This window comes from Sipha flava, unplaced genomic scaffold, assembly GCF_003268045.1.
Source record: "Sipha flava isolate LNK unplaced genomic scaffold, YSA_version1 367_pilon_pilon, whole genome shotgun sequence".
Lineage (NCBI taxonomy): Eukaryota > Metazoa > Arthropoda > Insecta > Hemiptera > Aphididae > Sipha > Sipha flava.
Window position 1 is genome coordinate 63876 of NW_020273073.1, and position 17722 is coordinate 81597.

At 30.6% G+C, this 17722-nt stretch overlaps 1 protein-coding gene across 1 annotated transcript; it reads left to right on the plus strand.

Annotated features, from left to right (window-relative positions):
- Positions 1–306: 306 nt before the first annotated feature.
- LOC112687840 (ice-structuring glycoprotein-like) lies at positions 307–17722 on the plus strand (the record flags this gene model as incomplete). Its single annotated transcript, XM_025560787.1, is given in 7 exon segments — positions 307–890; positions 10732–10949; positions 13328–13472; positions 13531–13661; positions 13738–13818; positions 14565–14658; positions 17439–17722. Coding segments are annotated over 7 exon segments (990 nt in total), but the record flags the coding sequence as incomplete, so codon positions are not given.

Genomic DNA, 17722 nt, shown 5'->3' on the forward strand with positions numbered 1-17722 from the left:
GAAAATTAAAAAAATCGATCGCGTTTACGCGGCACGTCGTAAATACGTCGCACGTACGTGCAGTTGTCCCGTCGTCCCACTTTGTACTCTCGGTCTCAAACAAATAACAAATGATTGTAATTTGCAAATCCACGGAGAACTCGGAAAAATCGAAGGCCCCACTTTGATTGCCGATCCCCCCCCCCACCAGACCAACTTCACTTACGTCCGAGACGGTGGAAAAAACGCCCACGATCATCACGACGGCGAGGCGACCCGCGGACGAAATCCACTACGCATGTCGCACGTACATACGCGCACGCCGCTGCGGACGGGACGCGGTGGTTCGGTCGGCGTTCTCGTACGTTGTTGTGTCGCGCGTGCGCGCGTGCTCGCGTTGATGTTTTAACCGGAGAAGAGGACGCGGTGGCGGCGGCTGTTGGCAGCGGTCTACCTCCGCCGCCGCCGCCGCCGCCGTCTTCCCCACCACGGCCGGCGGTCTACAAAGACGGAATCGGTCCGGCAAAGCGGTTTCCCCCGCCGCCTCCGCGGCCGTTTGCCGGTCCACGTCGCGGTCCGTACCTGTTGTTCACTCCGTCCGTCATCGCGACGCTGTACAGTTCGCGCGCGTGTCTCCGTCCCGCCGTCCGGTGCAGTCGTCCCCTCGATTGTCCGCCCTTTCCTTGGCACCGTCCCGTCACCGGGTGCCCCTTGCGATTCTACGCGACCCACTCGCCCCGCCGACCGCGGTCACCATAATCGTAGCGATTTCTCCGCGCCGGCGACAAGTGCTCGGCCATCGCCGCCCGACCATCTGTCGCGGAAGACCATGGAGAACTCGACCCGGTGACTCGCCGCCGCCGCCGCCGCCGCCATGAACTCTGCGCAGAATCGGGACGCCGTGATCGCGGGTAAGTGCCCGACCGGGACATTTTTTTTACGGTGGGAATGGGTTGGGGGTGGCTAACGTACACGCGAAAACCGCGATCGTCTCTCGAAAAAATGTTGTCGTTTTTATTTAATTTTTTTTTTTTTTTTTTCAAAACGAATAAACCTTTGACTTCCTCCAACGTCGATCGCACACCGTTATGACCCCGTTTAACGCCAACGGTTCTTCTCAAAACCGTGTGCGGTGCGAAATATATCCGCGGAACGCGCGCCCGCATCGGTGCCGCCGCCGGTTCTGCCGGCAATAAACGGTATTGTCGATTACCGATGCGGCGAACGATATACGCGGTCGTTAATCGCGTCGAACCGCGTCTAGATTTACAGCGAGTAAAATACGTATGCCGCTGCGAACGGAAACGACCGCGCGTAACGTTCGGGTGCCGTCTCACCGACCGGATGGTGTAGGCAAAACCGGTGTCGTGCGCGAACCGTGTTAGGTCTTCGTTACACTTACCTGGCAGTATTATGCACTATTCGTATTGTGTTTTATAAAAAGTGTACGCAACAGGATACACACTACGACGGGTAGGTGTGCGCCGCGTGTGGGATTCATGTGTGTGTGGTTGGCACCGGCGACGGCGACCGCTGTCTCGCCCGGTATTAATATTTTATCGCCACGCTTTCCTGGAAACGCCAGGACTCTTGTACACGTATATTGTTGCGCGCACCACCGTGTCCGTCTCTCCCCGACGTCTTCGTTTCACCCTCCTCACGTCACCGCCACCGGCGTGTTGTTACCGGTTCGCCGACGACCCCTCGCACGAATCATTTATTTTCTTGTATTCTTATTTTATTATTTTTTTTTTTTTTTTTTTTTTTTAAATTTGTTTCTTCCACCCTCTTCTCACTTGTACCTCTACCATAGTGTAGGTACATCGTACACGAATTTTATACCGACTACCTGTCCAATGGTCGAATCGATTTCTCTAGAAAAAAATACGCCCGTTGAAATCGGCATTCGTTCCCTTTCCTCCGAACCTTTTTACCCCGTGATCTTATATCTGGGTATCATCATCATCATTGTGGAGGAATTATGACTGCGGAATGCCGTCTGCTTCTTCCTCTTTTTTTCCACCCTCCGATTAACCGTTCAAATGTTATTGTTATTATTGTTGCCGAAAACCCTCCACGTTCACAACCGCAGTGTTATTATTATTGTTATTACTATTATTCGCGCTCGCGCGTGTACCGGTTGTACACGCGTTGTCGTCTGCTTTTTCGATTTTCCAACGAGAACGGCGATCGTAATATTATCATATTTTCGTTGCGCGCTCTTTGTCTGCAGTCCCGAAATGGAATTGGTTTCGAACATTTTTACATTTTACTTTTTAGAAACTCGTACGGATCGTGCAAACAAAGCTCCCGTGAACAAGTTTTGATATCCCACGGACCGGTCGCGTGTTATTATAATTTCGGACTGTAAAAAGTTTCTCTCACGATGTTTGCACCGAATCAATTGGATTGTTGGACGTAATGAACAAACGCCGAAACACACAATAAGGGCCGCGTGCGAGTAGATTCCCCGATTATAAACACGGCATCCGCGCACGTCGTCTCATCGAGTGCCTTACAATATTATTATGTACCGTAATATTTATAAGACTATTATTTTCGACTGTCAAGGCAACGCCGTTGTCCAAGGAGAGATACTTTCTCGATTTGTAGAATTACTCTTGTCTCTACTATTGTACGGAACACGCCGGATTAGTAGTGTGCATAGATAATTCGAAAACACTTGTTTTGGAAATCAAACGCTACATAACAAAAAAACAACAAACGTTACCTTCGCCCTTGATGCGGATATCATGTGAATGTGTATATACGAATACAATGTTACAACACGAGCGGTTCGTACAAACATTAAAAATGCGCCGCAAAAGAATAAGAAAAAAATACTACTATCGTCGTCATGAACGTGATATTGAACATACGACATAACATACGTATATTAGTACGTAAACCGTAATTGTCGTTATCTCCGCCGCGGCACTGATGCTTTGAAGGTGAACGCATTTCGAGTTACGATTGAAAGTGTTACTATTATTATATATTACTTATATATATTTCAAGTTCAGTAAAATATTATATCATCGATTACTACTATTTATCCATTCGACTGGGTTCAAGCCGAATTGTTTTTTTGGCACACAGTGTTATATTTACTAAGAAGACTCACCACATCTGGGTGTGTTGTCTCCGTTTTACATTTCAACACAGTAAATCCTTGTTCAGTCAAACAAATTCTGTGTTACCTATTATCTAACTAAAAAATATAAGAACATTATCTTTATGATAATTGTTTTTTTTACGATGATTTCCAAGAGAGTTTTGAACCTTTTTTTTTTTAACTATAATATTTTACACAATCATAACTCGCATATAAATTAAAATATCGTTAAAAACCTATCATCGAATCGACAATGTTTTTCCTTTAAGTTTGATAATAGATTAGTTTACTCAAATTCTATACCCAATAATACAAAATTGGTTCTACTGAACAAAAATTTGTAATGTTGTATATTAGTGAGACGGAGACAACACACGTGGTTGTGTCGTGTTCTTAATCGCTGTAAATACGAATTTTGAATTCGTATAGGAACATTTTAAATAATGAAAACGACTTTTCGGTATATTCGCTATTTTTTATGTCCTGATAATTTGTCAATCTTTCCGATGGTATTAGTTTACCTATTATATAAACAATTAATAAGTTGCATTATTATATTTCTGCCTAAGCAGAAAAACCACAATACTTTTTGAAATTTAAGACTAAAATTATATTCAACAATTGATTATATGTGTTTCTTATTTAAAAACTATTAATATTTTATTTAATACAGCTCAACATTTATTTGGTCGCCTTTGTTTGTAAAAATACGTTATTACTATATTTAGTGTATAAACTGTCAAATGTAGTTAAATACAAGTTATCTAAATCAGATTTATACAAGACAAAACTTTCGAAAGTCTTGGCGTTTTACTACCTTTTTTGTAATGTTCTCTTTTCACTTAGATATTTTGTTAAATAAACATAACTATAATGAGAGAACATTAGCGTACTAGTATACAACATTATATGAAGTCTATGTACCATAAGGATATAATTGCATATATTTCTTTGGAAAGCAAAACATATCTATAGTAAATATCAAAATTGGTTCGTTTTGTTAGAAATATAATAAAAAATACATTTAAAGACAGTCGGGCATAAGAGTTTTTTTCTATAACTCCGGAAGGTAAATTAAAATAATATACATATACTCTTTTAAAATAATCTGCGCCAAACAAAAAACAAAATCTTTTCGGAAAATAATTATTTATTTTATGTTTTACACGTACTGTATTTGTACAATTGTAGTTTAGCTGTTTAATATTTGTGAAAAATATTAAGAGAAAAAAATCATGATAACTTTTAGAATCTTAACACAAAATACTCGTCGACAGCTAATTGTTAGAGCAAATGTGCCATGCCATATGGAGAGCGACTCGACATTGATGCTCATCAACATGGCGCGCATTTATTTACGCATTATTATGTCCAGAAAATAACGTCCAAATTCTTACTAGTACCTACCGTAAATTATTATAATATTCTACGCTGATTTTGCCACTTTAATACTCATTAAATAGGCGTAAGTAAACAGTTGTAGTTGTGGGTACAATGTCCTCTTAAAAATGTTTATTATCTTTCATTAGATACTTGAAGGCAGGTTTACTAATGAATTGTACAACTGAGTACAGTTTTCAAAGTATTCCATATCATAAGTCAATTATTATCATATGTATATAGTTGCCAATAAAAAAGTAAATAAAAACAGAAACATATTTGATCAGCAGAAACTGCAGTGAAATATAAATAAATGTAAATAATGTTTTATGCACATTGACATTTTTATACTATTGATGAGTGAGATTATGTTATCAAGTTAACAAATTTGGTAGCATTGACATTTGATATAGGACGTAACAATTGCATTTGCATGATTGGTTTCGGAGAACAACTTGTTTTTTCAAAACAATGACATTTTGCGGTGATACATGTGACAGTGTAATATAAATCAAAATAATAATAATATTAACTGTTCTACAATGAAAATATGTGTAGGTAACTTATTTTTTTCTGCGGTATCCATTAGGAGTTAATAGACAAATAAAATAATAATATCAAATAAATATACCTCTACGCTGATAAACGTTACAGTTCTCATATTAAACCTATAACGTAGTCTCCCTATCTTATGTGATGTGACGTTTTATGGATATATATGCGCGTTTTGAAAAATCCGTAATTGTTTCTCATGTATGGAAAATAAATAAGCATCTAGGTCAAACTGGATATTGCTTTTTGTGCCATTTTGATGTACGCGTATGCACTAGTGATGGACACTATCGAATAGTATTATCGAACTATTCGATAGTCCAGCACATTCGAATTATTCCATAGTTTTCCAAAATATTCGATTGTTCCGAATTATTCGAAACTATTCGGACTATTCAATAGTTTCGAATTATTCAATAGTTTCGAATTATTCAATATTATTCAATAGTTCAAATTATTCGAAACTATTCGGACAATTCGAATTTAATTTCAAATTTTTCAATTATTCGATAGTTTACGACTTCTGAATTATTCAGTAAAATTTGAAATTAGCTTAGCTTAAATAATGTTTTATATTGAGATACCTAATCACTAATGTGATAACTGATTACCGATAAGAATAACAATTAACAAAAAACGTTAACGTTAACGTTTTGATTTTTTATACGATATATTCGAATAGTTTTTCATGGATTTGGTCACACAAAATAATATTTGACTATAATATTTGATAGTTTATGCTTACTATCTAATACTTTTCGATAGTGCCCATCAACTAGTATGCACAATACTGCAGTTGAACGTCGTCGTCGTGCCAGCGTTCGTCTTCTTTATTTTGCGCACATGTGATACGGTGTATTCGGATAAAGGTACCGAAACGGTTTTGGAATTTTTAATGTATATATAAATTTACCTGTAATAATTTACCAATATACCATACGTAATACAATTGTTAAAGGACAAGACCGTAGTCCAAATTCTTTTGCCGGTTTTTTCGATACATAAAACATGTTTAAAAATGATTGTTCACTCACACTTTTAAAATGTTTCGGCAAATCTCTCCTATCACATTAAGGTCACCGTTTTAAATTAGAATGCCCATGTTTTTCATTTTACAATCTTATAGTATTTGCATTTATAATTTAATTCGATGTTGTTATTCTTGTCCAATTAATCTGTTGTTGACGTTTTTTAATTACATGTTTATGTAAAAAACAACCAAAACATATATTATTTATATATATATATCTACAATTTACCAATGGATAAAAATAGTTGTTGATTTTTTTTTCGTGTTTACATAACATGTTTGCTTCGTGCACACGATTTTTCTGCAGATCGATGATATAATAAAAGTAATTATGCACAATGGGTATACGTTTTATTATGGTGTGTATAGTGTTTTAGTATTTTTTGCGTTGACGTGTAAACTCTGGTACAATAAATCACGGCTCAATAATTATACGTTTGCGGTAGTCAAATCAAATTATAAATTCGAACAGTATTGTGTTCGATATAATTATTCATTACCATGGCGTCCTTCAGTAACACTTCCACTTAACGAATGATTTATGAAAAAATTATTTATCCAACACACTCAACCCAATACATGTTTTTTTTAAAATTTGCAAATTTTTTCCGCATTATTTGTAATTAATTAAATATATGATAATTAACTTTTTTCAACAATTACCTATATAAGCTTTTACAGCAGTATAATCATTATCTTTGATCTAATCTTATTTGATACGTTTCATCTAAGTACTAAAGGTCGTTTGTCGTTATAATTAAACGGGATGTTTATCCTTTACAGACCTGATTTAATACTTTTTTGTTGTCATATTTATTACAAGAAATTTAATTTAGTAAGAAGACGATAAAATAGAACAATAACAAATTATAATTGAATCGTGTAAAAACAGTTTGACGCATTATTAATTTGTTTTTAACAATAATTAGGTATTACAAATAGAAACAACAATTCTATCATAATTGCATAATTAATTATTGTCACTTATTGCATTTATGACTGTTTAGTAAAATAAATAATTTATACTTTTTGACCATATGTATTTGTTAACAATAACATAAAACAGAATGAGTTATATAGTCATAAATAAAAAATGTTTTAGGTATGAAGGTACAACAAAAAATAATTTTTAATCTTATGAATATAAATAATGAAGACACAGGCTTAGATACAAATCTTTCTAGATGTGGATAGTTAGTTCGAAAAAATATTAGTATGTTTATACTTAACCATGACATACAAGTAGTTCCAAAAAAAATATAACATGAATAATGAAAGTTTAGTTACTTTTACTAGAATTAAAAGTAAATAAATTAGTTCTCTGATACTTCTAGATATTTATTTAAATTTATTTTTAACATATTTTTTAAAATAAAAAATATTTGAAGAGAAAATCATTTATTTTCAGAAATTTGCATTTTAAGATTCAAACCAATGGTTTAAATATATAAATATATAGCAATACGCTTTAGTTTAAATTTACATCGTTTAGTATTTATGTTGTACACTTTTCCTGGCCACGTTATTTCAACTCAATAATGTTATGAAGTGCATATTTTGAACAAAATTCGAGTTTAATATTATATACATTGTACGTTTATTATATAATTACTGAACGCTGTTTGTATTTATAATCAACACTTCTAAAATGTCTAGCTAGCTGAAACTAATATTGCTAGATGAATACACATCGGAAATGGGTGCCGTGTATAATCTTTCTCGTTGTAATCGAAAAAATAAAAACCTGTAAAGTAACACGCAAAAACAATGTTCTATATTTTTTTCAGCGTACATATCTACCTAATATTTTTTTCATCTATTAGATTTTAGTTCGACACCAGTTCATCTATACAATTATATGTTATTACAAGGACTTTCACAATAATGTGCACCGACTTTCCTACTTAATTGTTTTAACAATTTATTATGACAATTTAAGGAATGACAAACTATTATTGAAAATATGCATTATATATAAAGATGGATAATTTGATGATCCCGCATGAAATTTATTTAGTTCCACGAACATTTTTAATTCCGAAGAAATAAATTAAAATGGGAAAATTACACTTTCTTATAAATATAAAAACAGTTGATCCATATCAAATGATACTATTTAAGTAGATTTGAGTTAATTATAGTTATTTTTTTTAATTTATTATTATACTAATATGTTTTCCATTAAACAATGTTTATCATGTTACCTATTGCAGCTAAATACTTATAACTACATAATACCATAATGAACAATAATCTGAATATGTCAATTGATAACAACTATCTACGTTTTTAAAACATTAATTTCGTAATATTTTTTCTTTTTTAGAAATCTAAAATACATATGTAGTTTATAAGTTGTAAAATCCAAAATATTGAATGTTTATTCAATCATAATTTTTTTAATCCATTAATAATTAGCTTACATTTTTTTTACAACTGTAAAAATATGTAGAAAATCAAAATTGAAAAATTGTTGATTATTTGAAATACGAGTATGTTAGATACGATATTTTATAGAATACCAAGAAAATTAATTATTTTTATGCATAACGAACAAAATAAATGTTATACTTATTTTAAAACCAATATTTGTTTTTCGCTTCACTTAAACATGACTGAGCAAATATTTATTAACAATAGTACAATAATTGCACTATGTAATTATTACAGTCAACTTTCGATAGTAAACTATTGAATACTAAAATTATTATTTTTACGTTTTCTTTTAAATTCCAACCATCTAGAACCTTATACAGAGTAAAAATTGAATATATTTAGTAAAACATTTAATTAAATATGTTCGATTATTATAAATATTGTAATATATACATATGTTAATCTGGTGCTTAAATTATAATTTACGATTACCTTAACTGTAAAATGTAATTTGTTGTTGGTTATAATTATTACGTTTTACGATTTATTATAAAATTATATTGAACGAACGTCGTTAAATTGTGTAGGCTATTTACAATAAATGTAAAGCTTCAATTTGACTGTAACCGTAAAATTACATAAATTGTTCGTAACTTTAAATCGACAGTTTGAAATAAAATCTGTCTTGAGTTTATTAAATAGCATTGATAAAAAAAACTAGTTACACTTATCTGTGTGATTTACATGAGATTACAGTACGATAATAATTCTGTCGAAAATTGAATTTTATTTATTAATATGTATTTTTTAATTTGTATAATGATACTATAGAATTCTATAAATGTTTAATGTAATTATATGTAAGTATTAAAAATGAATTGTAATTTTTTTTTAACTTTATTTTCATTATTTGTACTTAGTATTTGAATTTAGAGATTTGTGTACGGATTACCTATAACGATACAAAATTAACATTAAACCATTTCGTTTAACCATAACTATCAACGAACACCGGTTAGACCAGTGTTGAAGAAAATCGATAAAGTCTTGTCTCAAGATGGCCTGCAATAACTATTATACATTATCTTGGGAGACTTCATTGTCAAATAAATTCGATTATGGCTGTCCTTGACTCTTAATATAACTGGTAAAGAAAGTCTTCTTGTTCTTGCTATATAATATATGTCGCTTCTCATATAAAGCTAAAATAAAATACTAGTACTATGTTACGGTTTAAAAATACTTAATATTATAGATTTACTTTCTCATATCAATTGAATACCTTTGAACACTCGTGTTATAACTATAAATAGACACACTACATTCATAGTTTATAGCAATTAAAAGCAAATGGATATTCTTAAGTTGTATGAATATTTAACCAATTGAACACTTTCAATTGCCTTTTTGCAAGACTTCGCATTCAGTGATCAATAACATTATATTGAATACATATAAACGATACCTATTCGACAATGAGAAATCTATAAGCAAATAAAATTGCTTTGATGTTCTATGTGTATTAATCTTTATAATTTTGAATCTAATCGATTAAAATTTATTTGAAATCCTAGATTTATTTGCAACTATTTATTCTGGCTGTCACAGCCAACGCTGTGTTGTAATATTTAAACATCTACTAGTCGTTGTTTTAACAATGTAACAATATTTATTACCATCAGAACTTAGACATGTAAATTTAAACGACGAAGGTCTATTTGTTTAAATTCAATATTGCATATTATACTGAATTAACCTACCCATATCATTACACAGAATGTTACATGTGAGTGAAAAATTCGAATTTGTCAAAAAAATAAGTAACCGTCAGTTAGTTTGACTTAAGATAACTAAACTACTATAAGAAGTAACTGCTATTAAGTGCGCTATTCAATATAAACTGGTACACATGCACAGTACGCACTAAACAGATGCAATGCTCACACAAATAAATGTTTGGAAAAAGTTTGTACAATTTGATAATTTAAAGGTTTTTGTAGATTATTATTATCACTTGATTGTAGGTCGATAGAATAGGTTAGAATATTGTTAACACGGCCATAATGTAACATCGTACAGGAATTTGACGACGACGATGACATGAATACCAGTTCTACGCTGGTGTACAACACACACATTCCGTATGTCTTAGCGTCGATCCGTTTTGAAGTTGAAGTGCCCAGCAATCCATGACCATTATTATTGTTACTCTCTCTCCCGTCGAGTCATCTCGGCGCTCGTTCTCATCTCTATTCCTTTTTTTTTCAACCGGTTTTAATTGTTTTTGCTACCCACACAGACGATACTTTTCAAATACAAGACTGGCTGCGGTCAAACGGCAACCATGATCGAGGCTATCCGGAGTTTGATTACCACCATAGGATCCGTCCTCTTTCACCAGTTAAGAGGTACCGGATATCCACCACCGACGGAAGGGTGCCGGATCGCCGAAGGCAGCTCAAGTCTATGGAGTCACTATTAGGACTAAGCGATGAAAACTTAAATGGCAAACATTTGGTACGTGACGTACAAAAGTACAATTTTTGTAATATTTGTATAACATGTATACAAATAAGATTTTAGAGTTAAGCAAATCCGCTACTACTGGGAGATTTCGCTAAAACATATAAAAATAATACCATAGTATTATATGTCGTTCAAAATACTAGAATTTTTTAAATCGTAAATTGGTTGATAAAAGTTTCATACACAAGATGTAGCCACACTCAACGTTTAATGATAATAAATATAACTATCATTTTAATGTGAATATAATGTGAATATATCAGATTTTCGGAATATTTTGTTATTTTATAATAAATTAAATATTTTACTGATTATTAATCCTTATTAAATATGCTAAGGTTTAAATAAAAGTTCAATTTCGTTTATTATAATAATAAAATTATAACATAAAGTAATTGTAATTTATTCGAGTAATTTTAAATTAAATTACATTTGTTGGATAATGTCATTAGGAGAAATAAGTATTTTTAATTTAAGAAACTTATTTGATTAAAAATATATAAAATATTGTAATTTTATTAATTCTCTTAAATAAATTATTGTATTATATTTGTATATTTAGCATTTTCCAAATTTTAATTAAAATCATTTCATTATATGTTATGCAATTAATTTGACTAACACTCGAAAATGAAGAAGTAAGTGGCATTTGTATATGTGACCTTTGATAAAATGTTCTTAAAAAATAAAATAATAAAATTAAATTACACAGTACAGTCAGCGTTGGGAATAGATAATGCAAAATTTATCTAGATAAAGATGAAAGATAATATTTCCAAATTCATCTAGATAAAGATAAATTCATTTTTATCTAGATAAAAAAAGATATTTTCAAGAAATGTTATTTTTTGATTAATATTTCATATTCTAATAATGTCTATGAAGACTCAATTATAATCATTATTATCATTATTAGTACCTAGGTGTTTAATGTTTATTGTAGTAATGTAGTGTACTATTAAACAGTATTAATATATAATATACAATATTTAAAGATAGTTAATCACTAAAATGTAACACAAAAAAAAAAAAAAAAAATGAAAATTGCTTTGTAGGTATAAGGATGAATACAGAATACTTAAAGTTAACAATATAGTTTTTCATATAATATTAATTTGATGATTTTCATTATTCTATAAGTAGTTACGACTTTACGGGTTCCAAGAATGAAGTAATGACAATTCAGCGTATGAGTGATATGAGTATACTAAAATCAAATACCTACTATATTTGGAACTTCCATGGAAAAATAAGAAATTAAGTTTAAAAATACCAAATATATTTTCCCAACATGAAAATACAAACAAAATGTCATACTAAGAAATAACAATTACTTCTTAATAATACACGAATTATTATTATGAAAACAAAATCTATATGTATAAAAGAAAGTCAGGTTAGTTACAGAATTTATAATTCATGAACGGCTGGACTGATTTTGATGATCTCTGATTTGTTGGATTCGTCTCCGTATAAGAATAAAAATAACTCTAATCTTGGCAAGAATACAGACAATTATTTAGATAAGTAAAAATTTTATCTTAGATAAGTAATTAGACAACTTAGCTTTATTTATCTAGATAAGATAAAAGATGACAAAAAAACTATCTAGATAAGTCCCAACACTGAGTATAGTTAATAAGTATAAAAATATTTTTCTAAATAATATTCGTCGAAGTATTTTATGTTTAGTATTTATAAACATATTTTACTGAAAATTAATTAAAAGTTTAATACTTTCCTATCGGAATTTTAAATTAGTTTAAGTTAATTTAAATTAATTTTATGAAATTTAGAAAGGTATTTGAGTACAAAAAGTTTCTATGGACACTCTGTGATCTTTTATTATCATAAAATAATCATTGCACTCCTTTTCGGGATTTTAATGTTTGTTATTTGAGTAAAATATGTTTATTTTCTTATTTGCATGATTATTCTGACTTTGTTTTAAAGACATGATTTAAATTAATAGTAATTTTATTCTTTACTTTAAATTAAAAATCTTATATTTATTTAATAAGCGTATGGGTTTCTTTGTTAATATTTTCCTTATCTACTATTTTTTCATGCAGTAATAAAATATATCATAAGAATAATTTTGTTTATGCTGAGTAACTATTTTTAATTTTCTTAATTTCATATACATTTTTTACCTTTTAGTTAGTGTTATTATACGATCATAATAATAATAAATATTAATTAGTTATAAAATATAATAGGTTTACAATGTATTGTGTAGTATTAATTTACCTCCTTTGTGTTAAGCCAACAATAAGTACGAATTTTATCTGATTTGTAAAAATTGAAATACTATTGACCTTCAGATTTGCATTTGATAAATCTATAATAATTTATTATTATTTTTTAAGAATTCCGAGGCTGTAACCAGAGCGTCTCCAGATGTGCAAGATTCTTTAGATAGAGCTTTAATGGACTTTGAAGAAACTCTAGAATTAGCATTTCAGTCAAACTCCATCGTTCCACCACCTAGAGGATTTTCTAATCATAACTTCAGTACGTAATATTAAACAATATCTCTGATGCAATTTGTTACTATAAAATGTAATTTTAGTTGAAGGTGATGAATCGAATTTCAATAAGTTGGACAGTAGTTTTGAAAGTAGTGTAACTGGCAGTAGTGGTTATTCTACAAAACCCGATCAGTCCATGCATCGATCCTTAAATACTTACAATGAACTCCAAGTAAATTGATTATTTATATTCTCGTACTATATTAATTATTTTAATTTTTTATTTTAACACTGCTTTGTTTTTATAGCTTATCAGAGAACAAATGATAAAAAGCTTAGAGATCATCAAAGATTTAGAAGAACAAGTGAAATTAGTGCCTTTGCTCAAGGTAATCATTTTAATTTAAAAGATAACTTTTATACCACTAGAATTGTTAATTCCAATTACCTGTATAAACAATCTGAATACATTTTATTCTTAATTTTAAAAGTAAGTAGATTACTTAGTAAATAAATTGATTGATGTTTTGTTGTGTATATCGGTATAAAAATAAATCTCCATATGAACATATGGATAACATTTTATTTGTAAAATATTTCTAGTATATAATATTTACATTTTACATTTATATAAAGTTTTTGAATACGAATCCACACTGTCAAATAAAAATATTTTAAATTAACATATTTTTAAAAAAAAAAATACTCCAATGTTTCATAACTAAACAGTGATTTAAGTAATTGGATACATTTATATGATACAAATTTATTTAAGTACAATTCTAACGTAAACCGTCTCAAGATTATATTTCAAACAAATAATAAAGTAAAAATAAAAAAAATAAAAAGTATTAATTATAAAGTATTATAACATGACTTTTCACTGGAAAGAATAAATCAAAAAATGTTTTTACTTAATAATGGTATTAATAAGATAAATACAATTTTATCCACATACTATATGCTAATCAGTATGAATTAATGAACGGAATATTTGGTATCTATTTAATTAATTAGAATCAATTTTAATACTTTAATTTTAATGTAAATCGGTGCATACTACGTATTCACGATAACTATTAAAAATAAAAAGATATTTTATGGCTTATTTTGATTTGTTTATTCTATAATATAGGCACAAGTTTCGTCATTGAATATTGAGAAACAGCAACTATCATCCGAATTGGACAAACACAAAAAAATGGAAAACATATATAAAAACACAACAGGTGAGTGATTTTAACAGCATACCTATCTTATATAAGCTACATATTTAAACAAATGGACTTGGTATAATTTTACAAGTTTTTTGCTCCCTAAAACTGCCAAATACGATTTAAATAACGTTTTAAATCTTAAAGGTCTGTAAGTTATGATAATGAAATATTATTGTCTGATGTAACCTACACAACATTTCTAATGCTAGGAAATCTATTTTTAATAATAAATATAGTATTTCGTATTATAATTATTCATTTAGGACTTAATTTATTTCATACCCACGTACATTTCTTTTAAAACTATGAACTCATTATAAGCCTGTTCGTGTATGATATTATTTAGTTAATATTTAGCCTTGAATATCTAGAATATCTCTTCAAATATAAACTATAAAATAACATCTTTAAATTTTAGGTGTGCATTTAAAATATTCTTCTTTATAAATCGAAATATATCTCGTTTTATTTGATTTATTGTGTCATATATAAACTGTTTGTTAATTTATTTATATACAAATTATACATTATGTAAAGTATCTTGATAACGGTAGGTAAAAAAAACCTTTATATTTTTAAATAATATACATTTTATAATTATAAAATATTTTATTGAAAGTTTAAAATATTTATTATAAAAAATGCTGCACCCTGTATATTAACTTGTATTTTAAGTTTTAAAAACTATAAGTCTTAATAAAATATTTTGCATCTAAAATAAATGTACTTTGAGAAAATTTACGATATGATAACATTGAAGATATAGCTAAAATTATTACAATGTTAATTTCTTGTTGAAATGTATGATATTTTATCTTCAACTATACGTAACATGATGTCTAAAAAAATTATCCTTAGATTTTATATAGTGTATATTTTAATTTTACACGAGTATAGCTTTCCATTATACTGTAATCATAAGTGTAAACAAACGTAATGTAATATGTAATTAAATAATTCACCAATACATATATATTATCTTTTTCATTATTTAATTTACACGAAGCTTGTAATTTTTTTTTACATATATATACATATATATATATATATATAAAACAAAGTTAATGATAAATCATGATAATGTTTCATTTGAGTTGGGAACAATAATTAAGAACTTTAAAAAAAACGGTCTCAATATCCGTATTGCGTTACATTTTTCATATAGTGTTGTGTACATATGTTACATGTACATAAAATATTATGACGAGTGTAAAAGCTTGTTACTCTCAGTTTCGTTATGTAAAACGAGTTTGTAAAGTGTATTTTACAGATGGAAATAATTTATTTTTAACGAACAATTATTAATTGTGTACCCTTAATATTTCGTTTTAACTATTTATAACAGACGACCGGACGGGTGTCAATCTAATTAGTTGTTTTCATAAACCGAAATTATTATTGTGTAAACAGTGGGAACAATAAAAAAACATCAATAATCCAATAGTTCATTGTTCACTAAGATATAATGACTTATAAACACGGGATAAAATATTAAGTGCCCACAGAGAACTTTTCGCGCTAATATTATAATATTACGTTCTTCTTATGTAGTAAGTAATGTACGTATCAATTATGTGTACTAAGTGATGCATTGTTTGATCTTTGGCGCGGAGAGTAATTCTATTATCAGAGTCTGTAGTTGTTTTACGAGCTGTAAGGTTCAAAAACAAAATTAAAATGATCTATGGTGCGTCAGACTAAAACCTATAAATTAATCGCATTATTAATATTTTTATCGTAAAACTGTAGTACAGCGTTTTTGAAAAATTACAATTTTTATATATATTTATATATGCTCACGCCCGTTTATTCAATAAATAAATAAATAAATAAATATATTTCACACAATATTCTTTGTGCGGTTCTTGATAACACATAACAAATAAAATCCATGTCAATTTTATTCCATAGAAGTAAAATATTTATTTTTTTTTTTCGTTACGATTCATTGGATATTATACCAAGCTCCGCACTCGAAGAAATAGTTACATTTTACCATACGTATTATAAGCCCAGAAATAATTTCAAGTCCAAGTAGATAATAACAAATATTTAATGCTTGGGTTGCAAACTTTAAAAAAATAGATGTTCATCTACGTATCTCCTTATGCAGGCATAATAGTTCAACCAATGATTTTAAAAATTTTAGTGTTTTAACTATAAAAATATATATTCTTATCTTAATCATTTTTAAAAAAAATATATTAAATAAATAAATAAATCGATTTGAATATTACCGAATATTTTTCATCAATACTTGCGTATTCTCTCTTCACACCGGGACACATCTAATTTGATTACAACAGTGGGACTAACTTTTCTTATTTTATATTGTTTATTCGGATTGATCGTATTGCATGTGTACGAATAATATTTCAATAATAGAGTACAGTTTTTACGTACTTAGTTTATTACCACGACGAAAATTATGCTATTGATAATTTATCGTATCCTCAGGTACGTTTATTTCATTTTCGGCGCGATTAGATAGTGCGGCAACCGAATATGGCCCGGAGAAAAACGTACGATATCTAACACGTATTAGCCAACGCCCACGCCACTGCACACCACTGCTGGGGCCGGATAAAACGTTTAAACGCATTACATTATTTAAAATAGTCTATTGAAACCCGGGCATCCGTTTCGAAACGATTAAAATGTACGGATAAACGGCCGAGACAAATTTAGTTTGGAAAAAAAATAACTCGTTTTCTACTACATTGTCCGGAATCGTCGAACGAAACGAGTAGCCGCCGAGTCGTAATAATGTGTGTTTCCGTCTTTTGCCGCAGGAACCGCCAGTGGCTGGTCCTCGTCAACGTTGAACAGGCGTGCCGCCACCGCCGCGTCGACCAAAGAGGTAGGCGTCAACTGCGTACCGGTGTGCCGGGACGTGGGAATTAGGACGCAGGCCACGGCGTCGTCGGTGTCCGTGAGCACGTCCACCTCGACCGAGCGGACGTCCGCCGAAGGGTTGCGGGAGACTGCGTGCACGGAAAGGTGTCGCCGACCGCCGTCGGTGGCCGCGTACACCCAGACTGCAGCCGTCGGCAGTCCGGCCACCTCGGCGGCGTCC